At 49.9% G+C, this 19,036-nt stretch overlaps 1 protein-coding gene across 1 annotated transcript in view; it reads left to right on the top strand.

Annotated features, from left to right (window-relative positions):
• NUGGC (nuclear GTPase, germinal center associated) overlaps positions 1-19,036 on the top strand; it is a 1,233,257-nt gene that overhangs the window by 957,954 nt on the left and 256,267 nt on the right. Inside the window, exon 21 of the mRNA XM_086966431.1 lies at positions 1,835-1,968. Coding sequence (XP_086822557.1) covers positions 1,835-1,968 — 134 coding nt within the window. The remainder of the gene's footprint in view (positions 1-1,834; positions 1,969-19,036) is intronic.

The raw sequence follows: 19,036 nt of genomic DNA, 5'->3' as shown, positions 1-19,036 counted from the left end.
TGCAGTTTCCAGTGATCCTGCACCAAAAGTCACCTTGTCCTGCAGCCAGGGACTTCCAAAACCTTGGGAGGACTGGCTGCCTTCAACAAAGACCGGATCTCCTGTGAACAGCAGCTCTGTTCAAAAGAAAGACTCTGAGCCTGCTGGGGATAAAGAAACCTGAAGCCTGGAACCACCACTGCACCTATCGCCTATGGCCCAAGTTTGAGTAGCCCACCGGTCCCCAGTGAGGTCCCCCAGGGCTTCAGAGTCTGAGTCCACTGTGGGTTGACCCCTCCAGGGCTCTCCGACATTGCCTGCAGCCTCTGCACAGAGACCCCCCCCCCCCCTACTGCGAGCCCAGTAAGGTGAAATCGGACCTCAAAAGACACCCTTGCACCCTGGAGAAAAGAAACCAGAGGTGCACCTACATCCCCGTACACTCCAACTTACCTGCCAAGCTGTTGGTTCCTCCCGGAAGTCTTCCTGGAACGAGCCTGCAACTAAAAAACCAAAAAAAATGAAAATCCCCATTGAAAACAACAGGATACCCAATGCCAAAACCGCACCCAACTGCCCCTGCGGGTGCACTTTGTCTGCTAAACCGGATCCGCCTTTGCCCTGAGCTAAACCCAAGGAACTTAGCTCCCACAACCCAGTGGCCTGCTCATAAGCAGCCATCAACCTGACGAGCCCTATCCCCCATTGGATAACCTTAGGCCTCAGCACTCTGCACTCGGCCGTCCTAAGACCGCTGAGGGTGTAACAAGAGTGCACCCTTGACGCTGGCGGAACCCTTGTTCTAACCCCAGAGGCTCAACCCCAAAGACCGATTACTTACCTGGTAACCGTTAACTTCATTTCGCTCCATAGAAACCTATTGACTGTTTTTCTCTGAAAAAGTTTGTGGAGTTGATTTGTATGGAAACCTAAAAAATAACAGTTGTGCAAAACTGCTTTTACTTACCTTTTCTCTAGGAAATGTCCCAGTGTGATATCTAGGCATATCACACTGAGTAGAAAAAGTAACCTAAAAAATACCTAAAAACTAATCTGTACAGTAATTTCAATACCTTGACTTACCTGTATTTCATACAACTGCATTTGAACTTGCATTCACTTGTAAACACTGCAGAATATATTGCAAAGCATTTACTTAACTTACCTGTGCAAGGCTTGGCTTGGTTCTAGAAATAAAATAACTAAACAATATTTTTATACAAACACAATTGGTCTGAGTTCGGTCTTTGAGTGTGTGACGTCAATTGCTGATTAAGTGTGTACAACAAATGCTTAACACTCCCCTCTGATAAAGCCTTACTGCTCGCCCACACTACCACAAATAGAGAGTAAGGTACTATTTACTTTTACCTCTGCTACATTTGGGGTTCCACTGGACTCTGCACACTACACCTAATTTTGGTATATTATATACAGAGCCAGCTTCATACAACCGGCACTGAACGTAGGAGGACATGGTACTGTGTACCATTCTTCAATTAGACCAACTCCAATTTTGACCAAATTGAGACCAGACCTCCATTTTATTAGCTTCTTCCCCATGGTTTACACTAGTGTGTGACCTGTTCTCTCCCTCAATGAAAAACAAGTGGAATGACAGGGCAGCGTAACATCAAGTGGGGTCTTGAGCATCGGGTGCTTTGCATTATATAGAGATGAAGGTTGGTAAGAGATTCCTGTGAATGTTTAATAGCTCAGTGTAAAGTGTACACCTATTATAGCTTTTAGTAGCTCATACTAGTTTGTTTCTGTACCAGTTGTACAATGTTTCTTAATATCACACTCCTTGTGTATACATGGTAATAGTTAATTTTATTCCTTATTTCCTGTATAGCTTGCGATCAAGAGAGAGGAACTGGCAGCTTTAATCGAATGAAAGGTCACATGCTGAGCCATGTACGTCACCACAAGTCTACTATGTTTGCCTGTGCCGCTGATAAGTTAATGGAGCAACTCGGCCTCCTCCGGGTAAGTTTTTGGCTACGGTTGCGTAATAGGGTGTATTTCTTATCCACTAGTAACCCTTCATTATCTAATTGTATGAGTTAAAACAAATTACCACTCTGTGATGGAGTAAGGCGATATAGCTCAGAGTAACAGTTTTGGTTCACTTTGCCGCTGCACATGCATGGCTGAGCTCTGCCATTATCAATGGGCGCGCTGGTACGTTCACAGGCAGCTGCACTGAGTCCCCTTCAGACAGTCCCAATAGACCTCAAGACCACTCCAGTTCTGTCCATGCTAGACTCATTTGAAATTCTTTGGGACACCCATTAGTCTTGTTCAGGCACTGAGTTTTGCAGGAAGCCCCACTGAGCATCCGTAGATTAGTCACTCAACCAATGAGTTCTTGGTTCTGGCTCAAGCACTCTAGTATAGCTAGAATCTTTTGATGAATAATCTAAATGCGGATTCCTCACCTTAAGAATATTCCCACACACTAGACTGGATCTGAGTTTTTATCAGCCGTTGCTTCTATGCACCTACTGGCTCTGAAACAGTCTCTTGCTGCCCCAAAAGCAGGAGTGCAGAGCCCCATATTGGCATCACCCTTGCTTGTTGACATCTGAAAGAAACAGGTTAGTGTTAGATTCCTTACCTTAGAATATCCGCAGGCGTCAGACTGGATCCGGAAAGTTTGTCAGCAGTACCCCTGCGCGTCGTACGCAGCTCCGCGTCCGCCGTCGGCGTCTTGATCGCCGGGATGACGTTGTCGGAGTACTTAGACGCCGCCCTTGCGCGCTGACGTCAGTTCTTCTCTTTTTCCGTGCCAGCAAGCGCAGATCCAGGAAGAGCAGGCTAGACAGGAGCGGTCCTGTAAGCTGCTCGAGCTCCGGCAGTTGGCTCCGCGCCCCTCGAGGAGGAAGTCGAGGGACCGGTCGCGGAGCCGCAGTCATCGCCGCTCGACGAGCCACCACCACTCGTCGGGCTCCAAGTCCTCAGGTAAGTCGAGGCATTCAAAAAAGAAGTCTAAGAGGAGTCATCGCTCTTCCGACTCCCACCGACGCTCGTGCAACGTGGCCGGGGGTTCGGAGCTGCAGCCTCCGCGTCCAGCTCCATACCCGCCAGTCCCTGGGCTGCACGCGATGCCGGAGGAGACGAGTGCTTTCCTCACGACCATGAGGTCGCACTTCCCTCCGTCGGAACCTGCCGAGGGGCCTTCGGGCCCCGCGAGTCCGACTGGGAGCCTTAGCGGGCCGGGGGATCCGGCCTCGGCGCCGTCGGGTGCTTCGGCTCCAGCGCCATCGTCGACTCCGGTCACAGCGCTGCAGAGCCCCTCAGGATCCAGGCCTGGATCCGGGTCGTCGCCAGTCTATCTCACGACTCCTCCGCTGGCGCCGACCCCGAGGGTATTGCTCCCGGCGCTATCCTCGGACGACGTCAACCCCAGTTTCAGTCCGCGTCCGTCGTCGGACCGGCGCCGTCTCCGACATCGATGGGTGAGACCTTCACCTACGACCAGGCTCCATCATTTTTGCCTGTTTATCAGGAGGTGGATGACGAGGAGGACTGGGAGGGGTTTGGGGACCCTCTGGCACAGCAGTGCCAGTTGAGCCAGGACTGGGCAGAAGAGCTGGTGGTCTGGACACTTCGCCCGACACTGGATTAGTCTCTCCTCCATCCGTGGCTTCGGAGGAGAGGGCTGCTTACAGCGTGGTTTTGAACAGGGTGGCCAAGGCCTTGGCCCTTGAGCTCCCTGTCACGGCCGTGAGGACTAACCTCCGCACTGAGGTGCTCACACCGCAGGCAAGCTCCTCAGAGCCTCTACTGCCATTTAACGAAACCCTCACCGACGTTCTGATGGGCACCTGGTCCAAGCCCTCCACAGGCCTCGATGTGGATCGGAGCGTGGCCCGACGCCACGGCTCGGCTCGGAGCGACCCCTGCTTTCTGTCCGTTCACCCCACCCCGAGAGCCTGGTGATCCATGCCTCTACGTCCCAGACCGCATTCCCGACCGCTCCTCCGGATCGGGAATCTAAAAGGTATGATCAGTTTGGGAAGAAACTGTTCTCCTCCCTGAGTTTGGGGCTGCGGTCTGTCAACAACGCCTGCCTTTTGGGCCGTTACACCCACTCTCTGTGGGATACTGTTGCGGAGGTGCTACCACAGTGCCCGGAGGAGGCCCGGACACGGCTCGCTCAAGCCCTGGCAAAAGGGCGGGATGCAGCACGCTACTCGATCCGGTGTGGACTTGACACCACAGACTCGCTGGGTAGGGCGATTGCAACGACAATGGCGGTTCACCGCCACACCTGGCTGAGGTCCGCCAACTTTTCGGGAGATGTCCAGGCCACGCTCATGGACATGCATTTCGATGGCAGTCGCCTCTTTGGCGACAAAGCGTATAGTGCGCTCTAGCGTTTTAAGGACTCCAGGGCTAAGGCCAAGTCCTTGGGCCTAGTCCAACGCCAGCAAACTTCTGCTTTTCGCTCCTTTCGTGGCCAAGGAAGGGGCGCCCCCACACGTCCAGCAAGCCACAGGCCGCAGAACCAGTCTCAACGCAGACGTGGTTTCCACCGCGGCGTTTCCAGGGGAGACCAGCAGGGTCAGTCCATACCCGCATCTGCCTCTAAGCCTTCCTTATCCGCCATTTCAGGCCCATTCGACGCCAGTGAGAGGCAGGGTCCGCCATCACTTCCTCCACTGGCGTACCATCACGTCGGACAGGTGGGTGCTGCAAATCGTCCAAAGAGGCTGCTCCCTCCCCTTCGAGGTGACCCCTCCCACCATGCCACCGCAATACCACCGCGTGTCAGGGGATAACGTGCAGCTTCTGCAGGAGGAAGTTACGTTCCTATTGCCCAAGGGGGCCATCGAGCGCATTCCTGGGCCAGAAGTAGGACGTGGTTGTTATTCCCACTACTTTCTGGTACCCAAGAAAGGCAAAGGAGGCCTACGCCCTATCTTGGACCTACGGAGCGTCAACGGCTTCCTCCGGAAGGAGAGGTTCAAGATGCTGAATATGGCTCGGGTCCTAGCTGCCCTGGAGACTGGCTGGTAGCGTTGGACTTGCAGGACGCGTATTTCCACATCCCCGTCCTGCCAGCCCACCGGCGGTTCACGGTAGGCCACGAGCACTTTCAGTTTACCGTGCTCCCCTTCGGCCTTACCAGTGCCCCTCGAGTGTTCACGAAAGTGATGGCGGTGGTCGCAGCTCATCTGCGCAGATCAGGGATTTCAGTCTTCCCCTATCTCGATGATTGGTTGTTGAAGGCGAGCTCGCCCCAAACAATCGTCACACACCTCCAGACTACGGCCAACCTCCTGCCGTTGCTGGGGTTCTCCATCAACGTGCCGAAGTCACACCTGTGCCCCTCTCAGAAGCTCCTTTTCATCGGAGCGGTTCTGGACGCGGCGCAGTTTCGGGTTTATCCCCCCCGAACAGCGGGTTCGGGATATTCAGGCTCTGATTCCGATCTTTCAGCCTTTATCCCGAGTCTCGGTCAGGTTGACGCTGCGGCTCCTGGGGCTGATGGCCTCCTGCATCCTTCTGGTGCATCACGCCAGATGACGGGTGCGGGCTCTGCAGTGGGACCTGAAGTTTCAGTGGGCACAGCATCAGGGCAACCTGTCCGATCACGTCCTGATCTCGGAGGGCACTGCGAGTCAGTTGCAGTGGTAGCTCATGAACCACGATTAGGTCAGCGGCAGATCTCTTTCCCTACCCCAATCGAAGCACGTAGTGGTGACAGATGCGTCCCTTCAGAGGCGTCTGGTCTCCGGCGGAGTCCCGGCTCCATATCAACCTACTGGAGCTGCGGGCGATCCATCTTGCACTGAAGGCATGCCTCCCCTCTGGCCGGGGAAGTGTAGTGCAGGTGTTCACGGACAACACCACCGCCATGTGGTACTGCAACAAACAGGGCGGGGTGGGGTCGTGGACCCTTTGTCAGGAGGCTCTTCGCCTCTGGCAATGGCTTGAACACCAGGGCATCACCCTGGTGGTTCAAAACCTGGCAGGTTCTCTGAACACCATAGCGGACGAACTCAGCCGCCGGTGCATGATGGATCACGAATGGTGTCTGAACTCGGACGTGGCGTAAGGTCTCTTTCAGCAGTGGGGAGAGCGTGATTAGATCTATTCGCCACCGAAGAGAACGCGCAATGTCATCAGTTCTGCGCGTTGGAATTTCCAAGGCGGCACTCGCTTGGTGATGCTTTTCGTCGTGAGTGGAGCTGCGGTCTGTTGTACGCCTTTAAGCCTATGCCACTTCTGCCCATAGTGCTGAAGATCAGGCGAGACTGGGCCCAAGTCATCCTTGGTGCTCTGGACTGGGCACGAAGATACTGGTATCCCGAGCTACTCCGCATGTCAGTCGATCCCCCGATTTGTCTGCTTCTTCAGGAGGACCTTCTGTCGCAGCAGCAGGGGACGGTCCTCCACCCGAACCTGTCCAGTCTCCACCTACTTGCGTGGAGATTGAGCGGTGACAGTTGAGGCCATTTGACTTGCCTCATGAAGTTTGTGATGTGATTCTGGCAGCTAGGGGTCCCTCCACGAAAACGGTATATGCCTGCAGGTGGAACAAATGTGTGGCATGGTGCGCAGCAAAGGCTGTGGATCCACTCTCTGCCCCCCTTTCAGAAGTTCTCCTCTTTCTTCTTTCTCTTGCCCAGCAGGGCTCTGCTCTAGGCACTATCAAGGGCTATGTCTCTCTTTCAGCCTTCTTAAGGTTTCCTGATCAGCCTTCTCTTTTCAAGTCCCCTATTGTAAATAGATTCTTGAAAGGCATCACACACGTTTCCTCAAGTTCCCTTCGTGATGCCTCAGTGGGACTTGAATCTTGTTCTTACGTATCTGATGTGCGCTCCTTTTGAGCCACTTCATAACTGTCCCCTTCGTCTTCTGACTCTTAAGAGTGCATTCCTGGTTGCCATCACCACTGCTGGAGAGTGAGTGAGCTCCAGGCTCTATCTTCTAAACCTCCTTTCCTCTCTGTCCATCCGGACATGGTTGTTCTGAGGACTCGTCCTTCTTTCCTGCCCAAGGTGGTCACATCCTTTCATATCGGGCAGTCCATCACCTTGCTCACCTTCTATCCGCCTCCGCATCCCTCGAAGGAATAAAGGCTCCACCGTCTGGTCCCAAAACGTGCACTCTCCTTCTATCTAGATCGCACACGCTAGTTCCGGGCAGATGACTGTGAGAAGTTGGCCAGATATAAGATGCTCACTAGTTCTAGTGATCACCTTGTATCAGTCCAAACAACCCATATGATGATTGGTTGCAAAGTCAACCTTATAGACCAGCTATCCTAATGGTAGCATGGACAAAGCAGTCTTAGGCTAAACTCTTTTGGCATGTGAAGCCAGTTGTTTAACCATATATAACCCCTTGAATACCCGATGAAAGGACACCACAAAGGTTGGTATGAAAATAAACAATATATGTATTACTAACAAACACCTCTGAACTCTTTATGAGATCAGAGGGCTAAGCACATAACAAGACTCTTAGGAAAAATACAATAAGTCGCACAAATTACAATAATGCCCTAGGGGCACGGCAAACCATATACTAAGTAAATGGTATAAGTAGAACAATAGGAGAAATGAGGATGCCCAGAGGCTGTAGAATCGCTGGGGCTATACTACCCTAACCTTAGGTAAGGAGCAGGAGGCCCACGGGACGCGTGTGCCGTGTTAGAACACACACGCGGGTTCCATTGCAAAGTCAATGGGCATGAACAAATTACGAAAAAGGTAAGTAAGACAGTTCCGACTGGTTGAGACTGAAACTACAGGATACCTGGACACTAGGAGAGTCAATCTACCTATGAGCACCGAAATGCTCTCGTTACCTCACCCAAGGGCTGCGAGTGCATAGATGTGAAAGTGTGTCGGGTTTCCGCGTTGAAGTCAATGGAGCCTTGGAGAAAGATGCTGCAGGCGACCAGGAGGAAGATGTCCGGAGTGATCCAAGGGTGGATCAAGGAAGATGGAGACCTGAAAGCAGAGGGGACAATGTTCACAGTCACTAGCCAGTGACCGGAGTGGAAACAAGGAAGGAACCAGATGATGTTGTCGCGATCAGGTGAAGAGTGGACGCTTGACTCTGCAACCATGTGGACCAGGAGGTGTCTTCGACGACCAGGATGGAGGCACGAGCTGTCCCACGCAGGCTCTCGCTGTCGGCGGTGTCTGTTCCGGAATCGGAGTCAACAGGCATTGGCAAAGGCAACCCATGCGGTGAGTGAAGATGGCTTCTGGTGCGAACCAGGAGGGTCCTGGGTGCTTCCCCTTTGCAGGGAAGCAAGGGCCCTTCTGGAGCAACCAGACCAGCGGTGTAGATTTCAAGGATCGTCGTCTAGGAGGCCACTAGCCGGCCGGCAAGTGACCAGACAACGCGTCGAGCAGCAATCAAGCAAAAGGGCCCCACGCAGATCTCGTGGATGCTGCACGGCTGGTCTTTGGTGCAGGAGCTGCTTGGGGCTGGGGCTTCTCAATACCCAAAGCACTTACTCGAGGATGTCTCAGAAGTCGTGCTGGAAGCAACGTGCAGTTTCTCCAAGATGGCCGGTCCCACGTGTCACGTCACACCCACGGATCTCAGCTGTGCTGCAGATGTGAGTTGAGGTCGGAGAGGTCTGGAAGTCCGGGTCTCATCGGGCTCTGAAGTCTGGTTTTTCCAGGAAGGACGACAAACTGAACCGCTAGGACGCTTGATGGTGTCTGCGGATGCAGGGTGGTCACTCCTTGGCCACAAGGGAGATTTTCTACAGTCTTCTGTGGAGCAGAACGTCGAAGTCCAGAGTTTCTTCTTTGTAGTTTCAATTCAGGATAATCTAATTTGGAATGGGACCTATGTGGTAAATAGAATTTACTGTATCATTTTTCCATACAATTAAAAGTAAAAGACAGCTCATTCAAATGAGAGGCAGAGTCCGTGGGATCTGAGTCATACGGGCTTTAATGGAAAATCCTCGAGGATTGGACATCATGTTCCATCACCACTAAGGTTCAGGAAGGGACATTCAACTTTTTATTAACAGTGCACATTATATATAGTAAAATGGTACAATTGAATTCAATACAGTAGGCGTAACAGGTGAAAAGAGAGATAAGAACACATGTGCGTAACAGGAGGCATGTAAGAAGGCGTACACATGGGCGTGCACTTGACATGTCAGAGAAACGTAACATGAAACGTCACTAGTGGGTGGATGCTTAGTGAAAGTTTGCAGAGGCAGCAGAAACTTTTAACCTAGATGCGCGCGCAACTGAGCATGACGTGTAACTGGGGAGAACTGGGGGCTTTGACTTTTGCACGAGTAGAGGAGACTGATGTCTGGGGTGTCAGAACGACCTGCACCTATAGCATATCTGGTATCTCATGTTTGGAGGATGTAGTGTCTGAAGTAAAAGGTCTCTCGGGCAGAGGCCGTTCATCACTGAATGCTAGTGCGTGCAAAGGGATCTTCATATAGAGTGCGGGGGCCATGGGCCTACCATGGTAACGGGAGCAGTAAATTACTTGCATGGAGACAGGAAGGCAAGGCCCTTTGCTCTGCAGCCGGGAATATGTTTACCTATTTCACTAGACTGGAATGTGTTTTCAAGAAAGCTGAACAGATAACTGTAGGCAAAATAACGTTTTGGCAGGCAAGCAGGCCGAGCCGGGCACCGCTCGTCTGTGCAGGATGTAAGGTAGAGGTCAGGGATGCATACCTAAACTGCAGCTTTCAGAGGCAGAAATGAACTTTGAAACTCGTTAAGGGCCTAGCTCGACTGAGCCAGGAAACATGGAGAAAAACGTGTGAGGAATCAAAAAGTGTACCATGTAAAGACGTTGGCACCATAGGTTTAGAAACCTAATTAACAGGATTTTTATGCATGACTGGATAGCCAACATGTTAATGATGGACGCAAATCCATATGCGTCTTTCTAGCATGAACAGAACAGAAGTTACACGACATACAAGGAAACATGGGTGTATGGGTAGGGTGCGAGTAGAGGGACACTTTGGCTACCTGAAAATTTCTATTACCTCACCAGCTCCTACCTTTATTCTGCTAAAGGGGGCTGTACTGTGACTAGGTCCCTCCCATGGGTGGGACCAGGAAGGGGGGTGGTTACACCCACTATCCTTTGTCCGGTTTGGCGCCAGAGCTGGGGCTGAAGTGCCCAGCAACGGTTTTGAACAGGGGTATGCACAGGGACACCTTGTGTGCCCCAGGCATGTCTTATTCCTTTCAGCCCTGCCTTTCTGGATACACAAAGTCCTGTTTGGGGTGGTGCTAGCACCTCCCCAGGCAGGAAATCCTTTGTCCAGGCCTCCGTTGCTGGAAGGACTCCCAGCAGCAGGAAGTCAGACTTGTGTCTGTGGCAGCAGCATCTATTTTGTGATGCTGAGGCTCGGGTTAACTTTAACCGGGGTTCTAGTTACTTGCATGTCGTGTCCCTCTAAAAGGGTGGAATGCTACCCCCGTCGCCAGAACTAGCGAGGGGGTAGTATTCCAATTCGTATGACACCTTACTCGACATGTTTTGATAATGCTATGCCAAAGTTAGCAATAACCGCGTAGATTATAATGCACTTAAGAGTATATGGTATAGCGTTATCATGGAACAGCTATAAGGACATGGTTCCGAAAGCTGCAGACAGGCTCAGCTCATGCCAGAGCACCATCTCACATAATTCCAAGCACTCTGCCTTCAGGATTGATAAGGCCTGCCCTAGGAGTGACTTATAGGAGTATATGTGTCCATTTTGGGGTTAGATATAGGTATACTATATCTACAGCAAAGGGTGATTACACCACCTTGCCCAGCTGTGTTAGCAGCCAGTTGTGTCTGTTTAGATGGCCAGCCAGGGGTGGCACAATACATGCAGCAGCCCATGGTAGGCCTTGGGTGCACTTATGCCCTGGGTACCTATGGTACACTGTACAAGGACTTACAAGAGTGACCCAATACCAATTGGTAAATTGTACATGTACATGTGTGTCAATTTAGAGAGAGAACAGCTAGGCTGTGGGTCTGATTAGCAGGCCCACAGCCAGGGAAAGTCGTAAACTAGTGAAGCAAAAAGCAAAAATCTGGGGTGACCATAGGATTGCAGACCCTACTCTCCTACAATGACCAGATCTTCGTTGGTTACGTGGGCGCAAAGAAGGGATAGGTGGGGCACAAGCGGACCATCTCTCGGTGGGTCGTCGTGTGCATCTAGGTTTGCTACTCTTTGGCGAAAAAGGAGCCTTCTGTTGGGCTGCGCGCCCATTCCGCTTGGGCCACGGCGGCTACTACTGCCCTAGGTCGGGGAGTCCCCTTGCAGGACATCTGTCAGGCAGCGACGTGGGCCTCGAGGCACACGTTTGCTAGACATTACTGCCTGGATAGTCAAGTCCGGAGTGATGGCTTTTTCGGCCTAGTTTCATGGCACCAGTGTCGGTTTCTATCATGGCTCTGCATTACTGGCGCGGAAAGCTATGTACAGAACTGACGTCAGCGCGCGAGTGTGGCGTATAAGTACTCCGACGTCATCCCGGCGACCACGACGACGGACGGGGAGCCGCAGACTACGCCTACCGACGCGCAGGGGCACTGCTGACGAAATCTTTCCGGATCCAGTCTGATGCCTGGGCATATTCTAAAGTAAGGAATCTAACACTAACTACGGTTTCTTGCAGATATATTGTTACCGATGGTAAGTAACTTGTGCTTCAGGTCCTTTCCTTGTGAAGCCTTTAGTGAAGCTTCTGAGCTCTGCTCTCAACTTTGTTGTTTGCACTGAAGTGCCATAAGGCCAAGTTAATTTAATCTCTCTCTTGTCACTCTTGTGTGTGCAAGATGCCTTGCAGTCTCCTAAGTTCCTGATTCCGTAGGCATATTCTGACTACAAGCGAATCTGGAGGCTGGATTCGATGAAATTCTAGGGCCCCCATCAACGTTGTAACAGGTAGACGTCTTCATAGAGGCAATGCTGCATATTTTCAAGTCAATGAAGACTCCCTATGAAGCACCTTCGGTAGGTATAAAGCCACAGCATTCAACAATTGCACTATATCCAGTAGGGTAATTCCTGATGCCGACTGACAGTGCTGGGTCTACTTCCAGTGTTATGATAGTGCCGACCCACACCTCCACTACTGCCCCAGAGGTCACATCAGTCTAAATTACTCTAAGATCAACCTTGGTGTTACGTGTTCAGAATCAGGTTCCAACATAGATCCCACAAGTCCGCCATGCTCAACCCATGTCACACTAGAAAGTCACTAAAGCACAGCCGACAATTTAGGATGATCCCTTGCCTCTCCCTCTGAGACTATACAGTACTATAGGAGGCTGAAGTCCCTTTTAACTGGGACTCCGTGCAGTTCAGGGGCTTCAGAACCAGACACATGATGATAGCAACTTATTCTACCCTCAGTACACAGATGCTAGATTGTACCCTGACCTATAAAATACTGGTGATTAAACATTTCCTGTAAGACCGAATTAGACTCTTCAATACGTCCACCATCGAGGAAAATATCTCCTTTGCGTTCTTGTCCTCAGGGCAGCAAAAGTACTAGATTCACTGTTACCTACTGTTAAGTCATAAGCAAATTTACTGACAAATTGTACAATCTGGGCATGTCACATAAGTGCCCTTCTTCCTCTTCAGTTAAGCCCTTCGTAGATACCTCCTTGATGAAACTGTGCCCACTGGCTAAAATACATAAGCCAGCCCCTAAAGACCTGACCATTTTCACCCTGTGTCTGACAAAAGGTTGCCAAGCATCCATGAGCCAGGTCAAACCAAATGCCTTTAATTTGGCACTTCCAGATAGGGAGTCTTAAGTGCTTCAAGGCATTCAGCAAAAAAATTATTTTTCTCTGGCAACTTGGTCCCGTTACGTTACGTTACGTTAAAAATATTTGTACCGCGCACTTTCACCAACGGTTTCATGGCGCTCTTGACAAAATACAGTGACCAGGGTGAGGGGGTTACTCAAATGCTGACTGGAATAACAGAGTTTTTAACAGTCTGCGGAAACAGTCGTAGCTGGGACAGAGACGAAGTGTGGATGGAAGGGAATTCCAAGTGGAGGGGGCCAGAACCGAGAAACTCAGTCCTCCATGCTTTTTTCGTCTGAATTTGGGAACCACGAGGTAGTTGAGAGATATAGAGCGGAGAGCTCTGTGGGGAATGTAGCGTGTCAGACAAGATGAGATAAAGGCAGGGGCTGAATCAGAGAGGGCCTTTAAAACGGTACACCCAAGCTTGAATGTACAGCACTTGGACACCGGGAGCCAGTGAAGACTTCGAAGAAGGGGGGTAACATGCTGATGTTTGGGCTGGCGGAAAATCAGGCGGGGGCAGCCTGATTCTGCACCAGCTGCAGCCGGTGGAGGTGGACTGCAGGGATCCCCGCATACAGAATGTTGGCGTAGTCGAGCCTGGAGGTGATCAGAGCGATGATGACTAGAATCAGGGCATCTCTGGTGAGAAACCTGCTAATTTCCCTAGTTGTCTAAATCCTGCCTGCCCATTGGGCTGTACACACATGCTTTTTGGACATGGCCTGCAGCATTTTGCCTGCTGTCCCCAACAAATCCAGAAATTTCTTTTCCCAAGACGAGTAAGGATGGAATAGACACTGCTAGACGTGCTTTGGGGGCAGGCCATGACGGAATGAGCTGTGTGGGCTTGGCCATGGACACCAGTTTCATGAACATGAGTACCCTCTTTCTTGCATGGTATGCCCCCACTTTTGGCTGAATTGGTGATGTTCTTTGACTGAGTGTGTCCTGGGCTCCTGCTAATCCTGTACCCAGGGCCTATGTTCCTTCCCTAAAACTGCATGAAAGCCTAAACCCAATTGGCACCTCTGGCCACATGTCAGCCCCTGGTAAATGGTACCACAGGTACCCGGGGCACCGTGACCAGATAAGGGCTGCAGCACTTATTGTGCCACCCTTAGAGGTTCTATACCCTGATACTCACACACTGCCTTTGCAGGCTGCGTGTCTTGGTGCAGAACAAAGTGAAGAGTCGACAAGACACACATCCCTATGTTCCATGCCCACAAACCACTGCCCTGGCATACATCCGCCACCCTTCGAGCTGGGTGCCCTATGCCAGTGGTGAGGGTGCAGGTGCATGAGCCCTGAAAGCCTACAGTGCCCAAGTCCATTCCTGGGCACTGTAAGTGCAGTCCTGCCATTAAGAGTATATTGTGCTGGGAGTTTGTCATTGCAAACTCCACAACACCATAATGGCTACCCTGAAAACTGGGAAGTTACGTATCAAAATTCTCAGCACATTAAACCCACACTGATGCCAGTTTGGGATTTAATGTTAAATTCACAACAGAGGGCATCTTAGAGATGGGCAGGTTTCACGAAGGAGAAGTTACAAAGGCATGACGCCTTTGTGAGCCTCTCCAGACGATTTGCTGCTTTCAGCACCGGTCCCCTGAATCTAGGTATCCAGCACTGAGTAAAAAAAGTAACTTACCTATAATTTACTGAAAAAGCCTATTGATTTCAATGGACTGTTTTTCTTCCAAAAAGTTTGGATATCTGAAAATATTCTTTAAAAATCATGCAAATAACCTAAACGTAATTACTTACCTGCTTACAGGAAATGTCCTAGTGCTAAATCTAGGTATCCAGCATGGAGTAAGAAAAGTAACGTACAAAGTAACTTACCTGTAATTTACTGAAAAAGCCTATTCATTTCAATGTATTTGTGAAGTGTTGCTTTCTACTGCATCCCCTGTATATCAAACAAAGTACAACTTTTATTGCATTTTCAAACTGTTCTATATCCAGTAACTTATTACTGAAAGGTATTTAATGCTTACCTGTGCCAGGCTTGCTTGGTTCTAAAAATAAAACAACAGTATATTTTCATACAAAAACAATTGGCCTAGAGTTCAGTTATTGAGTTTGTGAATTCATTTGCTGACTGAGTATGTACATAAGATGCTTAACACTGTCCTCTGATACTGCCTTACTGCTCGACCACTCTACTTAAAGAGTAAGGTTCTATCTGCCTGTGTCTGGGGTCACTTGGTCTCTATACACACACTACCTACTTTTGTTGTAGTATATTTAGAGCCAGTTTCCTTCTACGGGCACCTTGGCTGAATGCAACCTGTTTGGTTTTCCGTTGATGTTCGAGGATCCCTAATAGACATTGCCCTTTGGTTGGTCCAAACTCTGGTGAAATTGAAATCTCGTTACCCGAACGTTTTCTAGACAGCCACATACTGGACTTCTCCTTGGTTTGCTTTCTCCAGCATGCTAGCTCCGCCAACAATACAGAAAATTAACTCACAAGAAGCCTATTGCCAAGTTCTGCCTTTGTAACCAGTTGATCAGCAAACCCAGCTTTTGCCTCTTTGTAAGACGTGGTGGGCAAGATTGTGGACACCACCATTGGCAGCAGTCTTTCTTCCAAACCACTTTGATTTCCCTTTCTAAGACCATGCACAGCCGGTAGGGGCAGGTTTTAATGTTCAAGGTATGTGAGCTGTAGATCACATGTTTTGCATAAGATCGCCATCTAGTGTTGGGTCCGGATGTTTGCACTTTGTTTTTCTGGAAGAAGTTTTCCCTAGTCACGAGGTAGGGGACTCCTCCCTAAGGTGATAGTGTGCATGGTCATCGACTCCATCTTCAGATCGTTTTTTTCCGCCATCCGGTTCGGATGTAACTCGCTACACTACGGTTCGATGCCCATCCTTCAGTTCTTCTCTGCGCATATAACATTCAAAGTCAACGGTATTGTTTCCGATCGCGTTCCCCTTCCTTCGCGGATCGTGTGATTAATAAAAACTAATTTCTATCGGAGAGCTTGTGGTAGGCCATCGGGCCTTGCCCCTGGTTCGAATCGCAGTTGATGGAACGAACTCCATTCAAGTTCTGCCCTTGGTGCTACGCGAAATACCAGAACACCGACTCACATGTCGTGTGCAACCTGTGTTTGTCACCCGAACACAGTGAAGAAGACAGCGATGCGTGCCGAGCTTTCCGCTCCAAAAAGACTGTTTGCAACCATCAGGCCAGACAACTCGACATGCAGAGACAACAACCAAGCTCCATTCTGGACCTCTTCGAACCTGAATCGGAGGAAGAGGAAGCCGGCGACCCCATCGGAGCCGATGAGGAACAGGAATACATCTCCATTTCCAACAACAGCTCCAACGAGAATGAAGACGTCCGGCATGGACAATGTACTGTAAGTACAGTCCCTACCTCGTCCCAACTTCCACTTACATCGAAGAAGGCGTCTCCGGACCAACCCATGCCCTGGGGCCCCCGTCGGCACCAAGATCAAGCTTCCGTAGCCACGCCTTTGTGCTCAGCACCAAAGCCTAGCAAAAAGCTTTCAGGCTCCGAAAAGCCCCATGCCAAATAGGGCACCGAGCCAAAGCCTTCGGAGTCGAAGAAAAAGTAAGGCACCGAACATCCCCAATCAGCACCGAAACCAACTTTGGATCCGAAAACTCAGACCAAGAAACCATTGGCACAAAACCTTTGGCACTGAAACAGAAGGAGATGATAAAGTCACCTAAAAAGCATGCTTTTGGTGATCCGCTCGACAAACCGGATCCGAAACAGAAAATTCTGGTTATACATCCGAAAACTGCACATATTACCACTAGAGTGACTTTAAAGAGGGGTGCTACCACAGAAGAGGAACACCACATTCCATTAAAGAAGAGAACTGTTGAGACAAATCTTTACCCTCCTCCTCTTCCTTCACCTCCTCTACCCCAGTCACTGCCAGTGCCAACTTCACCTGAGCGCTCACCACCACATACACCTGACAATCAGGGCGATGGGGACGATAATGATGACAATCAGCCCGAAGACTTGTGGGATGACTATAACACTGACTCGCCCACTGACAACGATCCGGACATATATCCTTCCAGGCCCTTTCCACCAGATGACAGTGTAGTATTTGTTGATATACTAAGCAGGGCTGCTACTTACCATGGGGTCCCACTACATAGAGAATCCCTTGAAGAGGACTTCCTTTTCGAGACACTAAACAATACACAAAAGTTTACACACATGTTGCCCATGTTGAAAGGAATGACCATGTAGACGACATTTTTAAGGATCCTGTTAAGAGCACGTATCCTTACCCCTATGGTAGAAAAAAAATACAAGCCTGCCCCATCTGATCAGTCTACATAAAAGGTCAACTACCCTTAGACTCATCAGTAGTTTCAACTGCACGTAAAAGGGCAAACTCCTAGAGTACTGGAGATGCACCACCCCCAAATAAGGAGTCTAAACTCCTTGATGCTTCAGGGAAAAGGATGGCCTCCCAAGCAGCTAACTTCTGGCGCATTTGTAATTTGCAAGCGTTGCTAGCAAGGTATGACGCGGTACAAAAGGAGGTGGTGATGGACGGAGCATCTGAATCAATCAAACACTCACACCCAGTCAAATGATCTGGGTTTAATCCATCACCGTTCTTTAGCCCACTCTGCCACCCCAGTTCAGACATGGCTATATGCAAATCAGTCTGACCCTGTGCCTCATGGGAACAGTCCAACCCGAACTGCCAAGCCATGTCTTCCCTGGACCGGACACAAGCTTCCGAGGACCTGTTTCTGGCATTCCAGCTGTCTTCAGCCCGGCTTGCTTGAATCCAGTGGCAAAGTGAGCAAGGGACTCACGTCTGAGTGCTGAAGACGGCTGGAATGACAGAAACCGGTCCTCGGAAGCTTGTTTCCGGTCCAGGGAAGACATGGCTTGGCAGTTCGGGCTGAACTGTTCTCATGAGGCACAGGTTCAGACTGATTTGCATATAGCCATGTCTGAACTGGGGTGGGAGAGTGGGCTAAAGAACGGTGATGGATCAAACCCAGATCTTTTGACTGGGTGTGAGTGTTTGATTGATTCAGATGCTCCGTCCATCACCACCCCCTTTTGTACGAGCAAGGTATGACAGCGCACACTGGTATGAAATGGAACAACTCATCCAATTTCTACCTCAAGAACACAAATCAAAAGTACAAGACCTGGTACGTGAGGGGCAGTTAATTTCTAATACCCAAATTAGATGTTCCCTAGATGTTGCTGATACATCCCCCAGAGCGGTGAACACTAGTGTTCTTTTAAGAAGCTCATATTGGGGTTTAAACCAGAGGTTCAAATCTCTGTATTATCACGGTTTAAACCAGAGGTTCAAATCTCAATATTAAACACACCCTTTGACAAGGAACACCATTTTGGGCCGGTGGTAGACACTTCACTTGACAAGACGAAGAAGGATACCGAAGGGCTAAATCCATGGGAGCCCTTAAGTCTCCACAAGTCTGTGGTTCCTTTTGTCACTCCTTTTATCCAGCGGGGTCCAAAAATACTTCCTCCGACACTGCGTCCACCTATAAGGGCAAGACTCAACCCTCAGGTTCCAAGGGTTTCTTTCGAGGCAATTACAGAGGAAACAATGGCAAGGGCAGATATAGAGGTTCCAATACATGTACCTAGTCATCCAATTCAAAGCAGTGACTTGCCCATAGTCCCACGCCCCCCCATCCCCTAACCATTTAATATCTGTGGAGGGACGACTGACACAATTTCTACCAAAGTGGCAGTCAATAACATCAGACAAGTGGGTTCTCCAAATTAACCATTCTGGTTACTGCCTGGAGTTTATCAACACTCCAAACATTCCCCCAAAGTCGCACAGACTTTCACCGGATCATCTAGACCTTCTCAGACAAGAGGTACAATCCCTACTGCTAAAACAAGCCATAGAGCCCGTACCACCACAACATCAAGGGTCGGGCTTCTACTCCTTCCTACTTCCTAATTCCAAAAAAGGAAGGCTCTCTCAGACCCATATTGGATCTCAGAGAACTACATTTTTACATAGTCGGATCACTTCCACATGGTAACACTGCACTGCAAAAGGTACTACCTCTTTTGCAAAAGGGCGACTTTCTTTCTACTTTAGCTTTAAAGGACTCCTACTTTCATATTCCAATCCATCCGGCTCACCGCAAATTTCTCAGGTTTGTGATAGCAGGTCAACACTACCGATTAAAGGTGCTCCCATTCGGAGTTACCACTGCCG

Source organism: Lissotriton vulgaris, chromosome 4_1 (assembly GCF_964263255.1).
Source record: "Lissotriton vulgaris chromosome 4_1, aLisVul1.2, whole genome shotgun sequence".
Classification (NCBI taxonomy): domain Eukaryota; kingdom Metazoa; phylum Chordata; class Amphibia; order Caudata; family Salamandridae; genus Lissotriton; species Lissotriton vulgaris.
This window is presented reverse-complemented; position numbering and strand designations above follow the sequence as displayed.